Genomic DNA, 20,167 nt, shown 5'->3' with positions numbered 1-20,167 from the left:
GGTGGGGGTTTACCTGGCAGCCTGGGGAAGATCCCCCCACCTTTGTTAGGACCCTTGGCTACCACAGAGCCATTTGCCCCGTTTCCCTGCCAGTTCCGAATCTCGAGGGACCAGGCTTCTCTCGGGCATCACAACGCGCGCTGCAGGACCTGGCGCAGAGCGGACCCTGGCTGCCCTGGCCCCCGACACGCACGGAGCATGCTCCCTGCCTGTGCACACAGAGCGACAGAGGGCCCTGCCTGGGTGCCCGGGGGGTGAGCCTGGGTCGACCATGGACCGCAGGTCTCATGGGCCCGCCTCTCAGAACACGGAAGAAACACCAGTGGCAGGAGCGTGTGGGGAAGTGGAGCCTTGGATCCTGCCCTAACCCTGACCAGGCTCTTGCTCAGGTAGATCCGTGCAGGAGGCCCGCCCCCCACCCCCTGCCCCCCAGGCCCCCGGTCCCCCAGGCCCTTGGCCTCCCATCCCCAGCCCCCAGCCCCCCACCTCCCAGATCCCCGGCTCCCAAGCCCCCTGGCCCCCCAGTCCCCTGGTCCCTGGCCCCCCAGCATCCCAGCCCCCCAGGCCTCCCATCCCTCCGCCCCCCCAGGCCCCCCAGCCGCGGGTCCACCTGTGCTGAGCTGGCGCTCCTGGTTCAGGAGCAGGGCCGCAGGGCTGGAATAGCCCTGTTCAGCTGCAGCCCCAGGGTTCTGTGCCAGGGGCCCGGGCCCCACAGGCGACGGTGGGCTTGGTGCAGGCCGGCCTCCCACCGCGTTGGGCTACCCCGAAGTGTGCGGGGCGCGAGCCTGGGTCTGGTGGGCTGCACCGCTGCCCGCCTCCTGCTCCCAGATGGTGGCTGGGCTTTCACCTTCCCCGAGACTTGTCAAGATGAAGAGCCTGGGACTTGGTGGCTGACCCGGGGGGCGGGCGCCTCCTCCTGGCTCTGCCTGGATGACTGGACCCTCCCCGTGGAGGACAGACTCAGCCCGGAGTCTCACGGCCGGGAGGACGAGCCAGCCGCCGGCTCTGCTTGTTTGCTGTGCTAGCACTTTGTATCTGAAGGACTTGTCACACTCAACAACAAAGTTTCCACTCCGGCCGTGTTTCCAGTTGGTGCATACATTGTATCCGGTGAACACTAAGAGGCCCGAGTGGAGGCTGCCTTAGGCACCTTGGAAAAATCCGCTTCCTGCTGTTAGAAAAGGGAACTTATTCTGGCATCAAAATCACAAGACTCTGGCTGCTTCTCTTGTGCTTTAATGGTCGGCACTCAAACGACAGCGTGTCAACGGCCCCGGCCTGCGCCTCCCTCCACACACTCATTTGGTCTGTTTGCAAGTTACCGGGTGATACAAAAATAGCCCGTACAAACTCTGTTTCCCGCATATAAAAACCGAGCGGAAAGGGTCTCAGTAGTCACTAACACAAAGCATCTCAGGAAAAATACAACACAGGTTTAACTTCTGCAGTATTTTTTTCATATAAAACACTAGTAAAATAGGCTTCTTAAAAATTAAATAGTGAAATACCACCAAATTATATACATCGTTACAGTACAAGTGAATGAGGCAAAGTATCCAGTTCTCGGTTTCTCGGGCGCAGGCGCTGTGCGGCGGGGAAGCCTGTCTCTCTCTCCCGAGGTGGCAGCCGCTTTACGAAGAGTGGCTGGCCGCCGGACAGACGGAGAGACGGACAGAGCCGGGTCGCCCAGCAAGACCAAGGTTCCTCAAGGACGCAGCAGGCAGGGCCGCCACTCCGGGGGTCCTGCCCGGGCCGGGGCTCTGCTCCCGGGAGCCCACACGGCGGGAGCTCACCGCGGCACTGGGGAGGGGCCGGGGCCTCGGCGCCCGAGCCGGCCCCGCACTCTCGGGCCCACCGGAGCCCCAGGTGGTCGCAGGGGGCCCTGTGGGAGCCTCAGGCACCGAGGCAGGCGGCGGGCTGGGGGCGTCCGGGGGGCCGCGGGGGGACAGCAGCGCCCGCCCCCTGCGTGGCTGAGCCGCCACTACGTTCGGCGCCGCTTGGCAGCGCTGGGGCTGGAGGGGTTGCTGTTTGCCGTGAGGACTTTGTCGGTGACCCGGCTGCGCTTCCGCTTGTCCGCCCCCTCCTTGGACCCCAAGTCTGACGGGTTCTTGTCTTTGCTGGACTTCTCGGTTGCTTTCCCCAAGCTTCCTGAAGACGAAAAAACTGGGAGACAAAATCATTTGGCTGAAAACAGAATATCCAGAGTTTTATTTCATCTTCCTGCTCGGTTACAGAAACCTGCCTCTGCACGCGCGCCACCCTGAGGCGGGTCCTCCTGACGACGGGGCCCCCTCGAGGCCCTGCGTGCAACCCCCCACCCGCCGACCCTGCCACGCGGAGCTCGCCTGTGCCCGCCGCGCGCGCTTTCCGTCCGCCTGCCACGTGCCGGGCCGAGGCTGCTCTGGGCTCGCGCGTGCCGTGGGCCACATGCCCCCACGCGCGGCTCCCGCTCAAGCGGGTGGAGGAGCCGACAGGGCCGCCCAGGCGGGGGACATGGGGCTGTGCCGGGGCCCAGGGGTGGGTCGGGGTGCCCCCCGCTCACCATCGTCCGCCCCGTTGTGGGGGTCCACGTCTTCCTTCATTTCCTCCTTCATTTCCTCTTCAATGACCACTTTTCCTGTGGGGCGACAGCTGACGTTTACCAAAACGGTGGGAGACGCGGCCCTGCCCAATGCTGCGGACGGCTCAGGCCGGGGACGGCTGTGTGTGTGGTTCTCAGCTGCCGCCAGGCCGCTTTTAAAGAGAGCCGATTGTTCTTGAACCAGTTCCCCCCAGCCCCCGAGGCTCCCCAGACCACCCCCCGTCCACCTGGCCCAGCACTGCCAGGCCAGCGACCCTCACTCCTCCCTGAGGCCCGAGACCGTGCCCGACACCATCACCCCCGGCTCCCTCCTGCCTTCTAACCCCGAACCGGACCCGACCTGCCAGAACCTCACCTTCTCGGACTTCGTGAATGATTTCTTCCGGAAGGACGAAATTCCTCTCTGGATTTGGAAATGGAAGGATCTCAGATTCATGCTGATGGCAAAAACGATGATTTTTGTTAAAGAAACAAAAAAATATGTGATTTTACCAAGTCACCAAAACCACGGAAGAGCCCATTTAGGAGCACCCGATGAAGGCCTACAACCGTGTGGGGTGGCGGAGGCGGTGGGGGTGAGCGGGGCAGGTGCCCTTTCCGCTTGCAGTCTACAAGGAGCTGGGCTTTTCTAACAGATAAGCAGAAGGCAAAGCTATTCTGTGAAGCAGGGGACCGGCCAGCAGAAGAGGTCAGGGACAGGAGGCTGGGCGGACCCCTCGCCTGGCACGCCCCTAGGGACAGGGTGGGTGCAGTGCCCACACTGCCCTACAACTGCCCTACAGCGGCTCCGTCCCCATCAGAGTACGTTCAAGGGCAGTGACTGCCGCGGGACACTGGTCCCTCCAGCCTTAGAGAGCAGGGGCTGGAGAGACAAGCTGCCGCCTGGAAACCAACAGGCACAGAGACCCCGGAGACCCAGGACCACTGGTGGAAGGGCGAGGGGAGCTGGCACAAAGGGTCTGTATGGGGCGGGGGCCTCTTTGCAGTCTGGGGGCTGCGTTACAGCGACCTGCTAGCCCGCAAACGCGCTGACCGCTAGCTCCTGGAGCTTCAGAAACCCCGAGTCCTGGGCCTCAAGTCCCCCCGGGGCGGGGGCAATGGACTCACACTGCCAGGGTCCTGCCTGCCTCTGCCATCAGCCCCACAGGGCTACTGGGGTCTAAGGAGGCTACAGCCTTGAGGTCTCGCCTGGTCCCGGACAACAGGCAGGATGAAGACAAGGGAGAGGGTTGGACCGAAACCCTTGAGTGGAGCCCTAGGCTTCCCGGTGTCTCATGGGCCTGCTGCGGGCGTCAGGGTCTGTCTCCGGGCTGTACCAGGGGCCCCCCCAGGACAGGGCGCCCCTGCCACCCTCACATCTGTGTCTGGCTTCTGGCCCCAGTGGCCTAGTGTCAGGGCACAGCAAGTCTGGGGACCAGGTGACCCCAGAACGTGACAGATGTGGGGGTGAGGCCCTTGGGGAGGGGCTCCTTCAGCACGGCAGCTGCTCCCAGCAACAGCCGCTCAACCTTTGGGCCAGGCCTCCCATCCCCGGGGCACAGCTGTCACCTTTATCCTCTCTCTAGGGTACAACAAGGACATGCCATGACCTGTCCACGGCCAACAGGAAACAAGGGAAGCTCTGGATCTGGACAGAGAACTCTGGACTCAGCTGCAGGGCTGGTGTGGCCCTGGGTCAGCCAGGGAGGCAGAGACCGCCCTCACCCCGCCACAGGTTCCTACCCCTCTGCCCCCTGTAAGTCCCACTCCCACCCCACTCCCCAGGGGCTCTGGCCTCCTCTGAGCTCCTTGACCCACCATCTCGTGCTGCCACAGGGCCCGGACACCTGCTGTTCCTTCTGGCCCTGCTGGTTCCCTAGTGAACCTGCCTGCCTTCAGAGGACATGAGCTGGCGGTCCATGAGGACGGGGACCCTGCCTGCCTGCTTCCCACGGAAGCCATATTCACCTGACTTGCACTTGGATCCGTCATGTTCCTGCCTGGAGACCCCAGGGCCTCCCGTAAGACCAACGTGGCCTTAGGCCTCAGCTCCCTGGTCACTTCCCCGGGGACATGGTTAGTGACCGCCCCACGTAAAGTAGGTTCTGTGAAAGTAGCCAGTTCCCATCACCAGGTTTGTGTTTTTCCTGAAACCACTTGGAGCTCCCTTAGTAACAGCTGCCCCTGGATTATGCACAGGGCACAGGGCCCCCCGAGACAGGGCCTGGCGGACACAGAAGAGGAGCTGTGTCTGGGAAGGGGGGGGCCCGGCTTTAGGAGGACCGGGGAGGGTGGGATCCAGCTCACCAGTGCCTGCATGTCATACATGGTGCTCAGATGGTCCCAGATGACCTTGGATGGGACCTGCCGACCAATGTTCTGGCTGAACTTGTCCCGGATACAGATCATGTGGAAGTGTCGGTTCACACCTGTGACAGAGAGGAGTCAACCTGTAAGGAGGGGAGGCTAGTAGCTAAGGGGGAAGGGAGTAGGGGAGGAGGCAGGGGTCTGCATGGGAAGGAGAGAAAGGTAAAGATGAGGGTAGCAGGGTGGGTGTAGGAGATACAGAGGGAGAGTACAGGAGAGAAGAAGGTCTGCAGGGTGGCTGGATGGGCTCAGGAGGGGGCAGGATTGGCAGGGGTGAGTGGGCTCAGGAGGGGACAGAGGAGGGGTGCATGGTGGGCAAGGGGTGGGTGGGCGTGCTCGAGGGGGCAAGCGTGGGTACAGGAAGGGTCAGGAGGGGGAAGGGTGGGGTGGGTGGGCTCAGGAGGGTACAGGAGGGGTGTAGGAGGGGGGCAGGTCAGCAGGGTCAGTGGGTGGGCTCAGAAGGGGACAGAGGAGGGTAGAATAGTGGAGGGCAGGAGGGGGCAGGGTCGGCAGGTGTGGGTGGGCTCAGGATGGTAGAGAAGGGTACAGGAGGCATAAGGAAGAGGGCAGGAGGGAACAGAGAAGGGGATAGAGAAGAGATGCAGAAGGGGTGGAGAAGGGGCAGAGGAGGGCAGAGGAAAGTAAGGAGGGAGGGAGAGGAAAGTAAGGAGGGGAGAGGAGGATAGAGGAGGGCAGAGGAGGGTAGAGGAGGGCAGAGGGGGGCAGAGGAGGGCAGAGGAGGGGAGAGGAGGGCAGAAGAGGGCAGAGGAAGGCAGAGAAGGGCAGAGGAAGGCAGAGAAGGGCAGAGGAAGGCAGAGGAGGGCAGAGGAGGGTAGAGGAGGGCAGAGGAGGGTAGAGGAGGGTAGAGGAGGGCAGAGGAGGGCAGAGGAGGGCAGAGGAAGGCAGAGGAGGGGAGAGGAAGGGAGAGGAGGGCAGAGGAGGGCAGAGGAAGGGAGAGGAGGGCAGAGGAAGGGAGAGGAGGGCAGAGGAAGGGAGAGGAGGGCAGAGGAGGGCAGAGGAGGGCAGAGGAGGGGAGAGGAGGGCAGAGGAGGGGAGAGGAGGGCAGAGGAGGGGAGAGGAGGGCAGAGGAAGGGAGAGGAGGGGAGAGAAAGGGAGAGGAGGGCAGAGAAAGGGAGAGGAGGGCAGAGGAAGGGAGAGGAGGGCAGAGGAAGGGAGAGGAGGGGAGAGGAGGGCAGGGGAGGGGAGAGGAGGGCAGGGGAGGGGAGAGGAGGGGAGAGGAAGGGAGAGGAGGGGAGAGGAGGGCAGAGGAAGGGAGAGGAAGGGAGAGGAGGGGAGAGGAGGGCAGAGGAGGGGAGAGGAGGGCAGAGGAGGGGAGAGGAGGGGAGAGGAGGACAGAGGAGGGCAGAGGAAGGGAGAGGAGGGCAGAGGAGGGGAGAGGAGGGGAGAGGAGGGGAGAGGAGAGCAGGGGAGGGCAGAGGAAGGGAGAGGAGGGCAGAGGAGGGGAGAGGAGGGCAGAGGAGGGGAGAGGAGGGGAGAGGAGGACAGAGGAGGACAGAGGAGGACAGAGGAGGACAGAGGAGGGCAGAGGAAGGGAGAGGAAGGGAGAGGAGGGGAGAGTAGGGGAGAGGAGGGGAGAGTAGGGGAGAGGAGGGGAGAGGAGGGGAGAGGAGGGGAGAGGAGGGGAGAGGAGGGGAGAGGAGGGGAGAGGAGGGGAGGGGAGAGGAGGGCAGGGGAGGGCAGAAGAATGGAGAGGAGGGCAGAGGAGGGGAGAGGAGGGGAGAGGAGGACAGAGGAGGACAGAGGAGGACAGAGGAGGGCAGAGGAAGGGAGAGGAAGGGAGAGGAGGGGAGAGGAGGGGAGAGGAGGGGAGAGGAGGGGAGAGGAGGGGAGAGGAGGGGAGAGGAGGGGAGGGGAGAGGAGGGCAGGGGAGGGCAGAAGAATGGAGAGGAGGGCAGAGGAGGGGAGAGGAGGGCAGAGGAGGGGAGAGGAGGGCAGAGGAAGGGAGAGGAGGGGAGAGGAGGGCAGGGGAGGGCAGGGGAGGGCAGAGGAGGGCAGAGGAGGGCAGGGGAGGGCAGAGGAGGGCAGAGGAGGGCAGAGGACGGCAGAGGAGGGCAGAGGAGGGCAGAGGAGGGCAGAGGAGGGGAGGGGAGGGCAGAGGAGGGCAGAGGAGGGCAGAGGACGGCAGAGGACGGCAGAGGAGGGCAGAGGAGGGGAGGGGTGCAGGAGAGTGGACGAGGGGTGCAGCAGGATGCAGGAGGGGGCAGGAGCGGCCGCGGTCGGCGGGGAGGGCGGGTGGGCGCGGGGGAGGAGGAGGTGCGGGGGGCGGGCGGCCTGCGAGGCCCCGCCCCCCGGCCGTTGCCCGGCCCGCCCCGCCCCCACGCGGGTCCGCGGCCTCCGCTCACCGACGGGCTTGTGGCCCAGCATGGCGTGGAAGAGGCACACCTCCACCTCGGGGCTCCACACCACCGTCTCCTCGGCCGGGCTGGTGGCCGCCTCCCCCGGCCCCTTGTCTCCCGGCGCGCCGCCGCCGCCCACCTCGGCCTCCCCCATGGCCCGGCCGCCCAGCGACGAGCCCCCGGCGGGAGCGGGCGCGGCCACGGCCTCCGCGCAGGCGCACTGGCGCGGCGGGAGCGCGCGGCGGGAGCGCGCTCCGGCTCGCGCGCGGCGCAGGCGCAGGCGCAGCTGAGGGGCGGGCCCCGCGGCGCCCCCTGGCGGTCGGGCGGCGCGGCACGGGCGGCCCCGGGCGGACGGCGGAAGCGCACCGGAGGCGAGGCGGGGGCGCCGCTGCGCCGCTCCGGGTGCGGCCCCTCGAGCCGAGCGCCGGGCGGGGCGGGGCGGGGCTGCGGCCGCACTTCCCCGACTGCGGCCCTAAGCGGGAACAGCAGGCCACTGGCCACGCCCGGCGGCTCCCAGGGGCCCGGCCCGACCTGACCTGGCCTTGACCGCGGGCCTCCGTGGAGGTGACACCGCGCCCCCCTCCGCTCGGGCCCCGGAGGGGGCGGGGCCGGGGCCGGGGCGGGGCCTGCTCCGGGGGCGGGGCCGGGGCGGGGCAGCCTGCGGGGAGGAAGTCCTCCGAGGCATCGCTGGACCAGGGCCGCCGGCCCCGCCCCCGGAGCAGGCCCCGCCCCCGAGGCAGGCCCCGCCCCCGAGGCAGGCCCCGCCCCCAGAGCAGGCCCCGCCCCCGAACCAAGCCCCGCCCCGAACCAAGCCGTCCCTGAACAGGCCCCGCCCAGGCCCCGCCCAGGCCCCGCCCCCGCCCCGCCCACCGGCGCGGGGCTGGTACCGCCGCGGGGAGCGCCCCTGGCCTCCCGCGGGGCGTGGACCCTGCTCGGCTGCCCGGGCCCCTCCGCGGCCTCCGCCTCCTCCTCCGTGCGGTGGGCTCGCCACCGGCGTTCCCGGGGCTGCTCAGCGGTACCGCCGAAGGTCCGGTGCCCCGACCGCGCCCCCAGCAGGCTCAGGCCCCGGGACCTCGGGGTGGGTCAGGGCGGGCTCAGCGGGCTGGGGCTGGAGCCCTGTCTGCGGAGGGAGCTGCTGCGGATGCGCCTGCCCTCCATGGCCCTCGGGTCCCGGGGTCAGCAGAGCGCCCTGGGGGGCCGGTCGCAGGCAGAGGGGCGGCAGGACAGGCCTGCGGGGCCGGGCGCTAGAAGGTGGCCTGCAGGGGGAGCCCAGTTGGAGGGCCCAGGGGGACCAGAGCCGGCCAGGCCTGGCAGGCTGGGGAGGGAGGCGGGCCGTGGGTGGGGGCTCAGTCCTGGACGGTGGGACCATGGCGAAGCTTCCTGCCCTGACCGCCGCACAGGAGGAGCCGGTGGGTCCCCCGCGGTCCTACCAGGTCAGCCAGGGCTCCCCGTTCGTTGCCTGCTGGTCACGCCTTCCCTGCCGGCTTGTCACATCACGGCGGCCAGGGCCGATGTGGCACACGACAGGTGGACGGTGACCATCGGTTCACAGACCCAGTAACCAACTGACCAACTCACTCTCCTGATCCCCCCGCCCCCGCCTCCTGTATTGTCTTCATCTTCAAAAGATGCAGTTGGCCTCCCAAGTGTCTAATCCCAGCCATGGCAGGCTGGGGCCCCAGAGGGAAACACGTAGGCCCTGGAAAGGGACCTCTCCCATGGCCGGTGAACGCACAAGCCACCCGGTTTATTCATCAGTCTTGTATGAATTTGGCTACTGGGAATTATTCCCAAGACCAGCTCTAGGTTCTGCCCACGTGGAATGTGTTGCCTGGAGAGCTGATGTCATCTCGGAAGGCAGTGACCATTGCTTATCAAAGGGCGCCTATGCTCCACTCCCAAGGAGCCACCTGGTTGTTGGTTGTGAGAGCTGGGTTCAGGGGAAGCAGTGTTTGGAAGGCTTTGATCAAACACGCCCTGGTGTGTCCACCTGCCCTGGGGAAGTGTCCTCCTCTCTGACCGGGTCCCTGGGACAGAAATGGGATCCTTCCCCAGCCTGGCTGGCACTCCCCTGCGGGCCAGTCCTCCCTGGCGCGCACTGGAGTCACCTCTGGGACACGGGAGGAATTCCCGGACGTAGGAGGCACAGCTTAGAGTTGGGAGGCCAGCTGCGGACCCACGTCCACTGCTCGACCATGGGCCTCCTCGGGCCTCGCCCTCACATCTGCACATTGAGGACAGCGCGTTATCCCCGTTCCCGGACTGAGGGGCCTCAGCGGGTGAGGTGCCCCAGGGCCCCCGGGGGCACCAGCCAGGGTGGCGTTTCCCACTCCAGACCGGCTGGGACTTGCAGCCCACAGTCACACCTCTAGGGGGCATCCCTCACCCGCTGTTTGGACTCAGACCGGCTCCAGTCTCAGAAATCTGCAGGCAGAGACCCAGTGAAGGCTTTTCCTGTTCCCCTGGCATCTGCCCCAGGGGCCAGTCAACGCATTTTGGAAAGAAAGTCCAATTCTTCAGACACGGCCGATGAGGAAGCGCTGTGATGGCCCCAGGGACATTTGTCCTGCCCCTGGGCATGGCTGTGCAGTCAGCTCGGTGGATCCTCGCAGCACCCGCTGTCACCTGCGGGGCTAAGCCTGGCCCAGAGGAGGAGGGGAGCCCCGGGGTGCCAGGCACCGTGGCTGGGCACTCCTGATGGGTCAGGGGGTGCGTTGCCTTCTTCGTGGAGTGGCCAGACTTAACATATCAAAGATGACCTCAGTGAAAGTTGAATTTCAGATAAAAAAGAATACTTTTGCAGTATATTTATGTCTCAAATACTGTGTGGGATAAACTTAGAGCCAAACGTATTCTTTGCTCATTTTCTGTCCGAGTGTTACCGTGTGTCCTGTGTTGCAGCCGATGATCCTGCTCCTCTGTCTGCGTTGCTGTCCGGTCAGCAGCTCGATGGCTCCTGCACTATGCTCATGCCAGGCCCGCAGTGTGGCGCCTGCTTCTCGCTGAAGTGAGCGTGTGCGGGGGGGGGGGGGGGGGGCGGACAGGGATGCCCTGGCACCGCGGGGCGCGCCTTAGGATGTAGAGGGGTGAGTGACGCGGGCTGTGACAGCCAAGGGCAGACCCCAGGCCCGGCTCCCCAGGCGCCCATTTGTGGGTAAGAGCGCACAACCATCGATGTCCCCACCTCCCGCCTTGACGTCCCCTGGGCACATGTGCCATGAAAAGCCACGCTGCCCTGGAGTCGGGTGCGTTCGTCCCTCCGGTCCCTGGGCTCAGGGTGGACCCTGCTGAGGAGGGGCAAGTTCTGGCGGCCCGGGCTGCTCAGCGTGCACACACTCACCGGCAGCACACACGCATGCCCACACGGGGGTCTTGTCAGAAACGCAGACTCTCCCTTATGGGCACATGCACACAGGCGTGCACACACACATGTGCACACACGCACGTGCACCACACCCAAATCCGTGGAGTCCACATCCACCCTCCAGGGTCTTCGTGCGAGGACCACACGGGGGGCTCTGGCCAGTGGCCTCTCTTCCAGGTCTGCGGGGACCTTGACGCGGGCTGGGGGCCAGGTTGAGCTGCTTTAGATCATCTTTTCATTTCCTGGTTTCCCGGGAAACTGAGCCTCACGTCTCCTACCCGTTTGGGGACGCGTGGCCTGCGAGCGCTTGGTGGCCGGAGCCAGGCCCTAGGGACGGCTGTGGGAACCATGGCCTCCCCTGACCGTAGGGGCCAGGCCGTCAGAACGCACCCTGGATACTTTTTGCCAGTGACTATTATTCTCCTATTTGTGGGCGGGGAAACTAAGGCACGGGACTGCTGAGTAAGGGGTCTGCTACGCCAGCCAGGCTTTGACCGCAGAGGGCCAACCGTGTAGGCTCTCACCCTGAGGGTGGGCGTCCCAGGGGACGGCACTTGTGTTTTGTCCCCGCTATGGGGACTGACAGGTCGGCCCTCCTCCTCCTCCTCCTCTTCCCACAGCCCCCGGGAGCCCATGGGCCAGTTTGCAGGAACCCCGTTGTCCAGGAGTGGGGTCGGCGCCCAGGGCGGGGAGAGCATGGGCAGAGGTGTGGGGACGGGAGCCCCACTGCTCTCAGGGGGCTTATTTCAGCATCTTGGCAGGTCATGGGCCAGCCCGGGGACGGGGCGGACCCTGGACCTCCAGGGCTGCGGACGTGGGGGCGGAAGACGCCCTCCCAGCATGATGCGCAGCCGACCCCTGCCCCACGGCCTCCCGCTCCGAGGGCCTGGGCGTACCGGTCGAGGCTGGGTCCTTCCCCGTCCACTCGGCGTCCGGCGCCGGCCGCTTCCCTGGGTACGTACCATGGAAGGAAATGATTCGTGGGTCAACGCGGAGAGTAACTAATGTTCTCTTTGTAAAAGGAAACAATTCGGTTTTACAGGCAGGAAAAGTCACCCTGAGAGAGAAGCCCCGGGCCCCGCACGGCCCGAGCCCGGCGTCCTGGCCTCGCCTGGCTTCCGTCCACCGTGAGCGAGGAGGGGGATGCGGGCTTTCAGGGTCAGCGGGGGCCCTGGGTGGCACGAACCGCCCTACCGCAACGGCACCTTGTCACAAATGGCGTTTGTCTGATTTCATATATGATTAGCTCCCGAATCCTGGCTTTCTCGGCGCCCGGAGCAAGCGTTTCTGCTGAAACAACTCCCCAACCTGCTTCTTTTTTCTTTTTTTAAATTTTTAAAAAGTTTTTATTTATTTATTCATGAGAGACACAGAGAGAGAGAGAGAGAGAGGCAGAGACCCAGGCCGAGGGGGAAGCAGGCTCCATGCAGGGAGCCCGACGTGGGACTCGATCCCAAGACCCCAGGATCGCGCCCTGGGCTGCAGGCGGCGCTAACCGATGAGGCCCCCGGGCTGCCCCCCAACCTGCTTCTTAAAATGAAATCACCTTCGTGTCACTTGAACCCCACAGTGCTGATGGCTGGAGGGGGAGGTCAGCGTGCGCGTAGGCGCCGTGGCGTGTGTTTGCCAGGACACAGATCCATAGACGTGGTACGCAGGCCTTTCGGGGCGGGACGCCACTCAGGGTTCCTGGGGTCTCGTGCAGAGAACCGTTCCGGGCCCGGCGGGAGGAAACGCTCTCACGGAGGACCAGCTCTCCTTGGTTTTGGACGGGAGGAGAGGACCCCTTGCCCTGTTATGGGGCAGCTGAGGACCCGCCGAGGCCCCGGCAGTGGAAATCACCGTGATCTCGTGTCCCCAGAGCCCACAGTCCTGGCCACCACTCTGGTCTGTCCCCACTGACCCCATGTGATTCCTGTCATGTGAGAATGAGTTTTCCACTGCCCTCACTCGGGCTTGAGGGGCAGGGACACAGGATAGCTCGGGAGGGCCCTCCAGTCCCTGTGTGCAGCAGGCGTCTCCGTCTGAGACACCCCCCGCCCCCCGCCGCCTGGGCTCCTTGTCCTGCAGCTCTGTGCACTGGGTCCCAGGGCCCCGGGCTCCGTGTGGACACAGGACACCTGCCTGGACCAGGGGGGCCCCTGGCTAGCTCATCTCTGAGGCTGCTGAGTCAGGCTACGCCCCGGTGGCCCGCTCATGCTCGTGCTGGGTTAAGCTGGAAATGCTGGCCCTTCCTGAGACAGACTCCAATGTTGGGGTGAAGCAAGGGGGGCTCAGAGCCAAGCGCCCCTTTTGCCGCAGTAGCCGGTGGCTACCAAAGCTGACAGCTGTCCTCAGCCGTGACCGTGTTTCAGGCCGGGGGGAGGGCTGTGAGCTGGAGCAAAACCCCGGGCTGCTTACACCCCAACCCAGGGACGCCAGGGCGGCCTGGCCTGCCTCAGGGCGAGCGGCTCCCGAGCCCCGCGTCAGGCAGCCCGCTGGCCGGGGGGTGGGGGTGGGGGTGTGGGGGGGGGCAGAGCCTGTCTGCCCGGCGCGTGCCCAGCGCAATGTGCTGCCTGCTAACCCGGCTGGAGAGCTCCCGGTGATGCTGACCGATGCCTCCGGCTTTGGTGAAGCTGCTTGGGTTTTACCTACGGAGGCTTGGGGCGGGGGGGACAGAGAGCCGCTTGCTTCCCCGGGACACACCGCCTGCCCCTCCTGCGGGGCCACCGCGGTCTGAACACGGCAGATGGAGCTTCTGCCACAGTCTGGGCCAGAACCCGATTGTTGGCACCCCCAAAGGAGCCCCTAGCAGGTCCCTCGGAGTACCCTGGGTCGTCTGGGCCTCGGTCTGGGCCGGGGGGAGGATTCGGGGAAGAAGCCCACTCCCGGCCGCTGCTCTTGCATGCGTGGCACGTGCAGTACTCACAGGGCACCCCCATCCCCGAAATTCCCACTGTGGGGCACAGAGCCCCTTCCCTCCTCCAGGCACCAGATCTTGCCGCGTCTCACTGCCTCATGAAGTCAGCAGCAGACACATCGCGCTGCAAGCCCTGGGCTTCGATGGGGGGGAAGGGGAGCTTCATTTCCTGGTTCAGGAGCTTCCCCTGAGGAAGCGAGGGGATGCTCTCCAGAACGGGGTGTGAGTTACTTGCGTCCCCACCTGGCCCTGGGTTGGGGTGCTGGGGGGCTGCTGCCGACCTTGTCCCACCCCCATCCTTCTTCCTCCCCTTGCCCCCAACTCCCTCCCCTGGAAGCGATGAGGAATACATGCTTGTATTCTGAGGCCATGCTCCTCCCTTGCCCCTGTCATGGTCCTGAGGTGCATGGTCTCCCCACCCTATGATGGCCAGTGGGTGGGAGGTCCCCCCTATGCAAAAGCCTCTAACTGGGGGAGGAACCATCTAGAAGCAGCAGGTAGGAGGGGTGGTGGAACGGCTTGGATCTCTAGCACCTGGGCTGGGCCTGTTTGGGCTTCCCTGTCATGTGAGACTGCATGGGGTCTGGGGCTTGGCCCAGGGCTGATTTTCTACCCTCGTGTCTGTGGCCACATCACTATGTTTCCCCCCCCCCACCCCCGCACCCCCGTGGAGCTACTGGTGGAAAGTTCTAATTGTGATCTGTGCACTCAAGCACCAAATCCTTTCAGTTCTCTCCATGGGCACAGCTGTTCAGTCCATGTCCATGGTGCAGCTGCCAAACTCAGCACAACCCTCATTTCCAAATGGAAATTTCCTTGGCAAAGTTTGGCAGGCCCTGGCCTTGTTATTAGCTGGTTTTTTGGCTCTGCAGGCAAGAAGCTTCCTCATGTTGCCTCTCTGCAGATGGAGGGGCATGACAATCTGTGAAAAGAACAGTGGCTTCTTCCTGAAGTGTCCTGCATATCTCCTTCACCACCCACCCACCATCATCCACCCACCATCCATCCACCCTCCATCCACCCACCATCCATCCACCCTCCATCCATCCATCCATCCATCCATCCACCATCCATCCACCCATCTACCTACCATCCATCCATCCATCCATCCACCCATCTACCCACTATCCATCCACCCACCATCCATCATCCATCCATCCATCCATCCATCCATCCATCCATCCACCATCCATCCACCCATCTACCCACCATCCATCCACCCACCATCCATCCATCCATCATCCATCCATCCATCCATCCATCCAGCCACCATCCATCCATCCATCCACCCAACATCCATCCATCCACCATCCACCCATCCATCCATCCACCTATCCATTCACCATCCATCCACCCACCATCCATCCATCCATCTACCCACCATCCATCCATCATCCATCCATCCATCCATCCATCCATCCATCCATCCACCGACCATCCACCCATCCACCATCCACCCATCCACCCACCATCCATCCATCCACCATCCATCCATCCAACCTATAAACACTTAAAGGGGTGCCCACTCTCTATGTGCCAGGCACTGAGGAGTGAACACAGCTCACACTGGTGATAGGAGAACATAATACATATAGGAAATAAAGCATAACAAGGCTGAAGCAGGTGTGTCAGCAGCAGGAGGAGGCCCAATCGCCCTGAGGCCACGAGGTGCTCACGTGAGGTTCTTCTTCGTACCACCTTTCTGCATATCTGACAGCTATTTCTCCCCCTCAGAACTGTACTGCCCAGGGCGACCCACTTTGCCCACCTCGTTGCAGCATCGTGGTGAATGACACAAATATTTTTCTGTCTGTGTGTCATTGTTTCCCAACTATCTTGACTCGTGGCCACTGAGAATTCTGTTTCCCATAAAAATTAACACTTGATTTTCCCTAAAACCTCCTCTTTCCTCCACCTGTTTGTGAGGTTGGCAGTGGTTGCTTCTGTGGGGCTTGGGGCTCTCCCCATGTCCAAATCAGACACCTCAGCAGCCTTCAGGTGGCCAGTCTGGGAAACTCTGACCGAAGCAGGAAAGGAATCCAACCTCACAGTGTGGTGGACACAGAACAGGCCAAGATGATGGACCAAGCTGTTTCCTTTGCATTCTTGATGTAACCTGCTCGATTCCAGGACTCAGAGACCCGGCCTGTCCACCAGAGGCCTCTCCCTCCGTGTTGTTGAGAAATCACAAGGAGCACTTCTCTGCAAAGCAAACCTTTTCTCCTGGGCTCGAGTAAGAAAGGGACCCGGACAATTCAGCCCATCCACACACAATCTTTCCTGTGACCCCAGCACTGAGCCTGTGTCACATCTGAACCCTGGGAGTCACAAAGGATCCTTCTGGGAAAGCCAAAGTTCCAGCAGGGCTGGCCACGAGAGCAGAGAGGGGAAGCAGTGGAGGGAAGGGGCCCATGGGATGTGGGCCCCAGCCAGGGCTAGCGTGTCTGTCCTCCGTCTGCCTCCCGCTCCTCTGCCCACTGGCCGGTGGCCACGCTGTCCTGCCTACCCTGCCCCACAGCCATCTTCCTCAAGGGTAGTGCTCAGAATGCCATGGAAGGCAGGGCCTTGCTGGTTTGGGAGCTCAGACCTGTCGATGCCTTGAAGGCACGGATCCAAGGTGACCCCAGGTGACTCGTGGTCCCCAACTCAGATCCAGGATGTAGCCTGCTCAGGACAAAGCAGGGGATGGCTGCAGAGCTCCCAGACTTGGAGCACACCTGCGGGGAGGGCGCCGGGGGTTCCCGGGTCTGGCGGAGCCAGGTCGTCCAGTCCGCAGGTGACGTCGACGTGCAGACACAGCCTCTGCACAGGGCCCGGGGAGGAGCTCAGCTCAGGGTTCAGGAGCAGGTTTATCCTCCGCCCCTGTGCACGCAGGCATGTGCCCGGACAAAGCTTTCTTAATAGCAAAAGACTGAAGACACCTTGCATTTGCATCGGAAGGGCACGATTTGCAGACTCGCAGGAAGGTGCACCGCAGGACTCGTATCCGTCCCCTGGCGCTGCCGCAGCAGGTCACCACACCACAGCAGCGGCCAATAGCGCCATAGACAGTCTCAGGCTCTGTAGGTCAGAGGGCTGGTGGGCTCAGCTGGGTCGTCTGCTGAAATTGAGGGGTCACCAGCACGGCTCCTATGGGGGCTCTGGGAAGAAGGCACCACCCGCTTGTGCAGGCTGTGCTCAGGATCCGGGTCCTTGCTGGCCGTGGTCGGAGGGTGTCCCCAGCACTTCTGGCTCGGGCCTCTGCCTCCACCTTCAAAGCCAGCAAAAGCGGTGGGGTCTCTCCCACACTTGGAGTCTCTTAGTCTCCCCATCCTGCCTCTGGAGATGCCCCAGAAGTTCTCTGCTTTTAAAGGTTTATGTGACTTGGAGCCCCCCTGGAAATTCAGAATATTCTTCGTACCTTAGTGTTTATGGCCTTAGTGCCATCTGCAGATTCCCTTTGCCCTGGTGTGGAAGGGCCCGTGTGAACAGGATCCAGCCCTCGGGGGTGGGCGGCCTGCCTCCCACGGACGCCGGGCAGCTGTCGCTGGAATGAGGCACGTCTGAGTGTGCGTGGACGGGTGGGGTGCAAGCTGCAGTTAGGTGTTAGTGCTGACACGGGGCGGCCCATTTGCCCACGTTCCTGTGCTGCTGGCTGGTCCCTTCAGGAGGGCAGCAGCCTCCCGGGCCGCCTCTGGGAGGCCTTAAGGGGCAGCAGGGAAGGCATTTTTCTGCACCAGCTTTGCCACTCTTTGGTGTCGTAAGCGGACTGGGAAGCTATTTTGGGGTCCCCGGCGAGTAACTGCCAGAAAGCCGTTTAAAGTCACCTACAGGTACTTGCCTTTGAAGAGCCGGCAGCTCCGCCGGGCGTGTGCCGGTGGCCAGCAGTGAGGCTGTTGTCATGGTTCCTTGGATTACACGTGGCGTTGGCTTCTGGATGGATGAGAAGCGCTTACGTGCGTGCTCGGCTGGGGAGGTGTGCTGGAGTGTGTTCTGGGGCCGTGGGAGGCTGTGCTGGGCTTCCTTTTATTTTTAGGGGTGTCAGCATGTCGGGGTACAGCACCTACCACTCTTCCAGCAGCACGTGGGCTCTTCTCGGGGAAAGAGCCACATCTACGGGTGCGTGAGAAAGCCAAGCATCCCCTGCTCAGCAGCTTCAGGCTGGAAGGCATCCAGGTGACACGAGGAGAGACGCAGCGCCAGGCACACGGAGTCGGAGTGACTCATGGCATGTTGGGGAAATACAGCTAAAAACAGAACCTGCTAGCCGGGCAAACCTCTCTGCAAAGGTAGAGAAAGAGAACGGCTTCATTATCGAATGAGCGCTACGCCAGCACGCAACGTGCCTCCAGGCCGCCTGCCAAGAGGTGCCGAAGACGGAAGGAAATCGCACCCTTTCCTAGAGCCAGGAAAACACGACCCACTGGACACGCGGTCTTCGGCTCGTTGGGCGAGTTCTCCGGGAGGAGCGCTTGACGGAACCATCCACCCCACGCGGCTCACCGCAAACCCACCGGGCACTTGGGGTGACCATCTGTGTTACTCGTTGGCTTCATCGAAGGAGAAATAAGGCCTGGCCTCTTTATGGCAGGAGGGAGTTCTGGGGGGAGGTGTCCCGGGAAGTCGGCTCCTGCCTCGGGGGGTGTGGTGCCAGCCTCCCTGAGGACTCATCTCAGGGAGGTGGCTCCCAGGTCCTTGAGATACACGGCCCTGGGCAGTCAGCTGGTGACAGGTTTCCTTAGCTTTAAAGGGCTTTACACACCTCCCAAAGGAACGTACACCCCACTCCAGAAAGACTTTACAATTCCCAGTTTTCTAAAGTAGATGGTGGAGGAAAGGGGAGGGAGCCTCTTTCCCTTGCAGCAGCAGGGGGAGTCCATGGTCGGGCTTGTCCTTGCGGCAGCGCCGGGGACCCGGAGGGGGCACACGCGCCGGCAGGCAGGGGCCCGGGCTGCTGAGGGCTCAGGTGGCCGGGTGCAGGCCCCGGGTGCAGGCCCCCGCCGGCCACGGCTCCCAGCCCCGCGATCCCGACCGGCCTGCCCGACAGCCGGGGCCTCAACGTCCCCGTGACACGGCGGTGCTGGCAGTCCTCTGGGGCCGCGGCAGGGACGCCAAATCGCAGGAGGTTGGTAGGCAGAGACGTGATGCTGGGGAGGTGCAGCGGTCGGTCATCCTCCCTGCGGTTGGTGAGGGGACGGCGGGGCGGGCGGAAGGCCGGCAGGTGCTTCGGGGAGGTGGGCGGGGTGGGGGCTGCGGCCAGGGCTGCCCCTCCGCCGGGAGCACGGGGAGACCGGAGGGTGCGGAGGCAGGTGTTGGGAGCAGGGGAGCAGCAGGCCCGGCTGGGACCCCCCAGGATTCGGCGTCCATCAGGGTCACCATCGTGAGGTGACCGAGGTGGACAGAGGCCTCCCGAGCACAGAGCCACCTTATCGTGCAAGAGACCGTCTCTCCTTTCTTGGTGCTCCCATTGGGTGAGGCCAGGCTGGGGTCTGGGTGGGGGGCAGGCAGGGTCAGGACCCAGGGTGGAATGGGGGGGCCTGAAAATTCATTTCCCGCCCACTCCCACCAAGGCTGACCCCCCGGGGCTGCGGGGGACGGGGGACAGCCCGCTCAGGGCTCCTTCTCGGCCCTCCTGCTGCAGTGGGCAGAGGGCGAGTCTCGGGGGCTGCTCCCGACCTGGGGTCCCGAACTGGAGACACGGCCTGCTGTGCAGTGGGGCTCTGCTCTGCGGGAGGCCGGGGTGGCTGGGCCTCCCCCCACCACCCCGCCCCACCCAGCCGGGCCCACTGACGAGTCGCTTTCTAATGTAAACGGATGACAGGGGCGCCCGGAGGAGCCTGGCTGCCGGGAGGAGGAACGTGATTAGACTCATTTGGGCCCAAGAGCAGTGATGGATGTGGACAGACCGAGCCGCCGGCTGACCCAGTGTCCGCCGGGCGCCGGGGGCCCCTCCGCAGGGCCGGGCCCGCTGCTGGACGGGTGGCTCCTGGACGCCCCACGCACGAGCTCAGACGGGACCCCCGGCCCTGCCCACCTGCCCGTGGCTCTCCCGCCTGCTCTCGCGGGTCCCTCTCCCACCCCCGGGCCAGCGTGCTCCTCCCAGCCGCCCCGCGAGCTCCTCCCTGTGCACCCCAGTCTCCCCATCGCATTTGCTGTCTTCCCGATTCCCATCTGTCCTCCTTGGGATCAACTCAGGGTCCCCACACAGCCTGGCTCTGGCACCAGGGAGGGGCTCAGGCAAAGTCGTCCATGGGAACCTCCACGTACCGGGTGGGCCCTGGGGGAGCACAGCCAGGGCTGCCCCTGTACTGCCTCCTCCAAGCAGCCTCCCCGGATTAGAGCCACCAGCCTGCCTGGGGTGAGGGGGGCTCCGCTTCCTTGCCGAGCTGGAGGCTCTGTCCCCCCGCCAGCCTCCCTGGGTGGCCCAGTCTGGGCGGGAGTCCCTGGAGGACGCTGGGAGGCTGGGGTTTGGGTGGGAATTTGATGTTTTCCGGGGCGTCCCCTCCTGTTGGGTGCCGCTGAGGCCCCCAGGGTGATACAGATGATTTTGAAATGGGACCTTCACGTCTCCATCGGGCTCCTCGGATGACTCGGGGCTGGAGAAGCCTTGGCTGTGTGCTGGTTGCCCATCCAGGGCAAAG

The 20,167-nt window shown here is 64.1% G+C and overlaps 1 protein-coding gene across 1 annotated transcript; it reads right to left on the bottom strand.

Annotated features, from left to right (window-relative positions):
* Positions 1–1,220: 1,220 nt before the first annotated feature.
* On the bottom strand, positions 1,221–7,469 carry MRGBP (MRG domain binding protein). Its single transcript, XM_072801698.1, has 5 exons — positions 7,291–7,469; positions 4,868–4,989; positions 2,937–3,018; positions 2,543–2,617; positions 1,221–2,163 (listed from the first exon to the last, which is right to left on the bottom strand). The coding sequence occupies exons 1-5, from the start codon at positions 7,436–7,438 to the stop codon at positions 1,982–1,984; spliced, it is 609 nt and encodes a 202-aa protein (XP_072657799.1). The 5' UTR covers positions 7,439–7,469; the 3' UTR covers positions 1,221–1,981.
* Between the last annotated feature and the right edge of the window lie 12,698 nt (positions 7,470–20,167).

This window comes from Canis lupus, chromosome 26, assembly GCF_048164855.1.
Source record: "Canis lupus baileyi chromosome 26, mCanLup2.hap1, whole genome shotgun sequence".
Lineage (NCBI taxonomy): Eukaryota > Metazoa > Chordata > Mammalia > Carnivora > Canidae > Canis > Canis lupus.
This window is presented reverse-complemented; position numbering and strand designations above follow the sequence as displayed.

Coding starts and splice junctions, on each gene's coding strand:
- MRGBP (XM_072801698.1), bottom strand. CDS start 7,438: ATGGGGGAGGCCGAGGTGGGCGGCGGCGGCGCGCCGGGAGACAAGGGG. Junction 3,019..4,867: donor TGTATGACATGCAGGCACTG/GTGAGCTGGATC, acceptor TTTTGCCATCAG/CATGAATCTGAGATCCTTCC. Junction 2,618..2,936: donor CATTCACGAAGTCCGAGAAG/GTGAGGTTCTGG, acceptor GTCGCCCCACAG/GAAAAGTGGTCATTGAAGAG.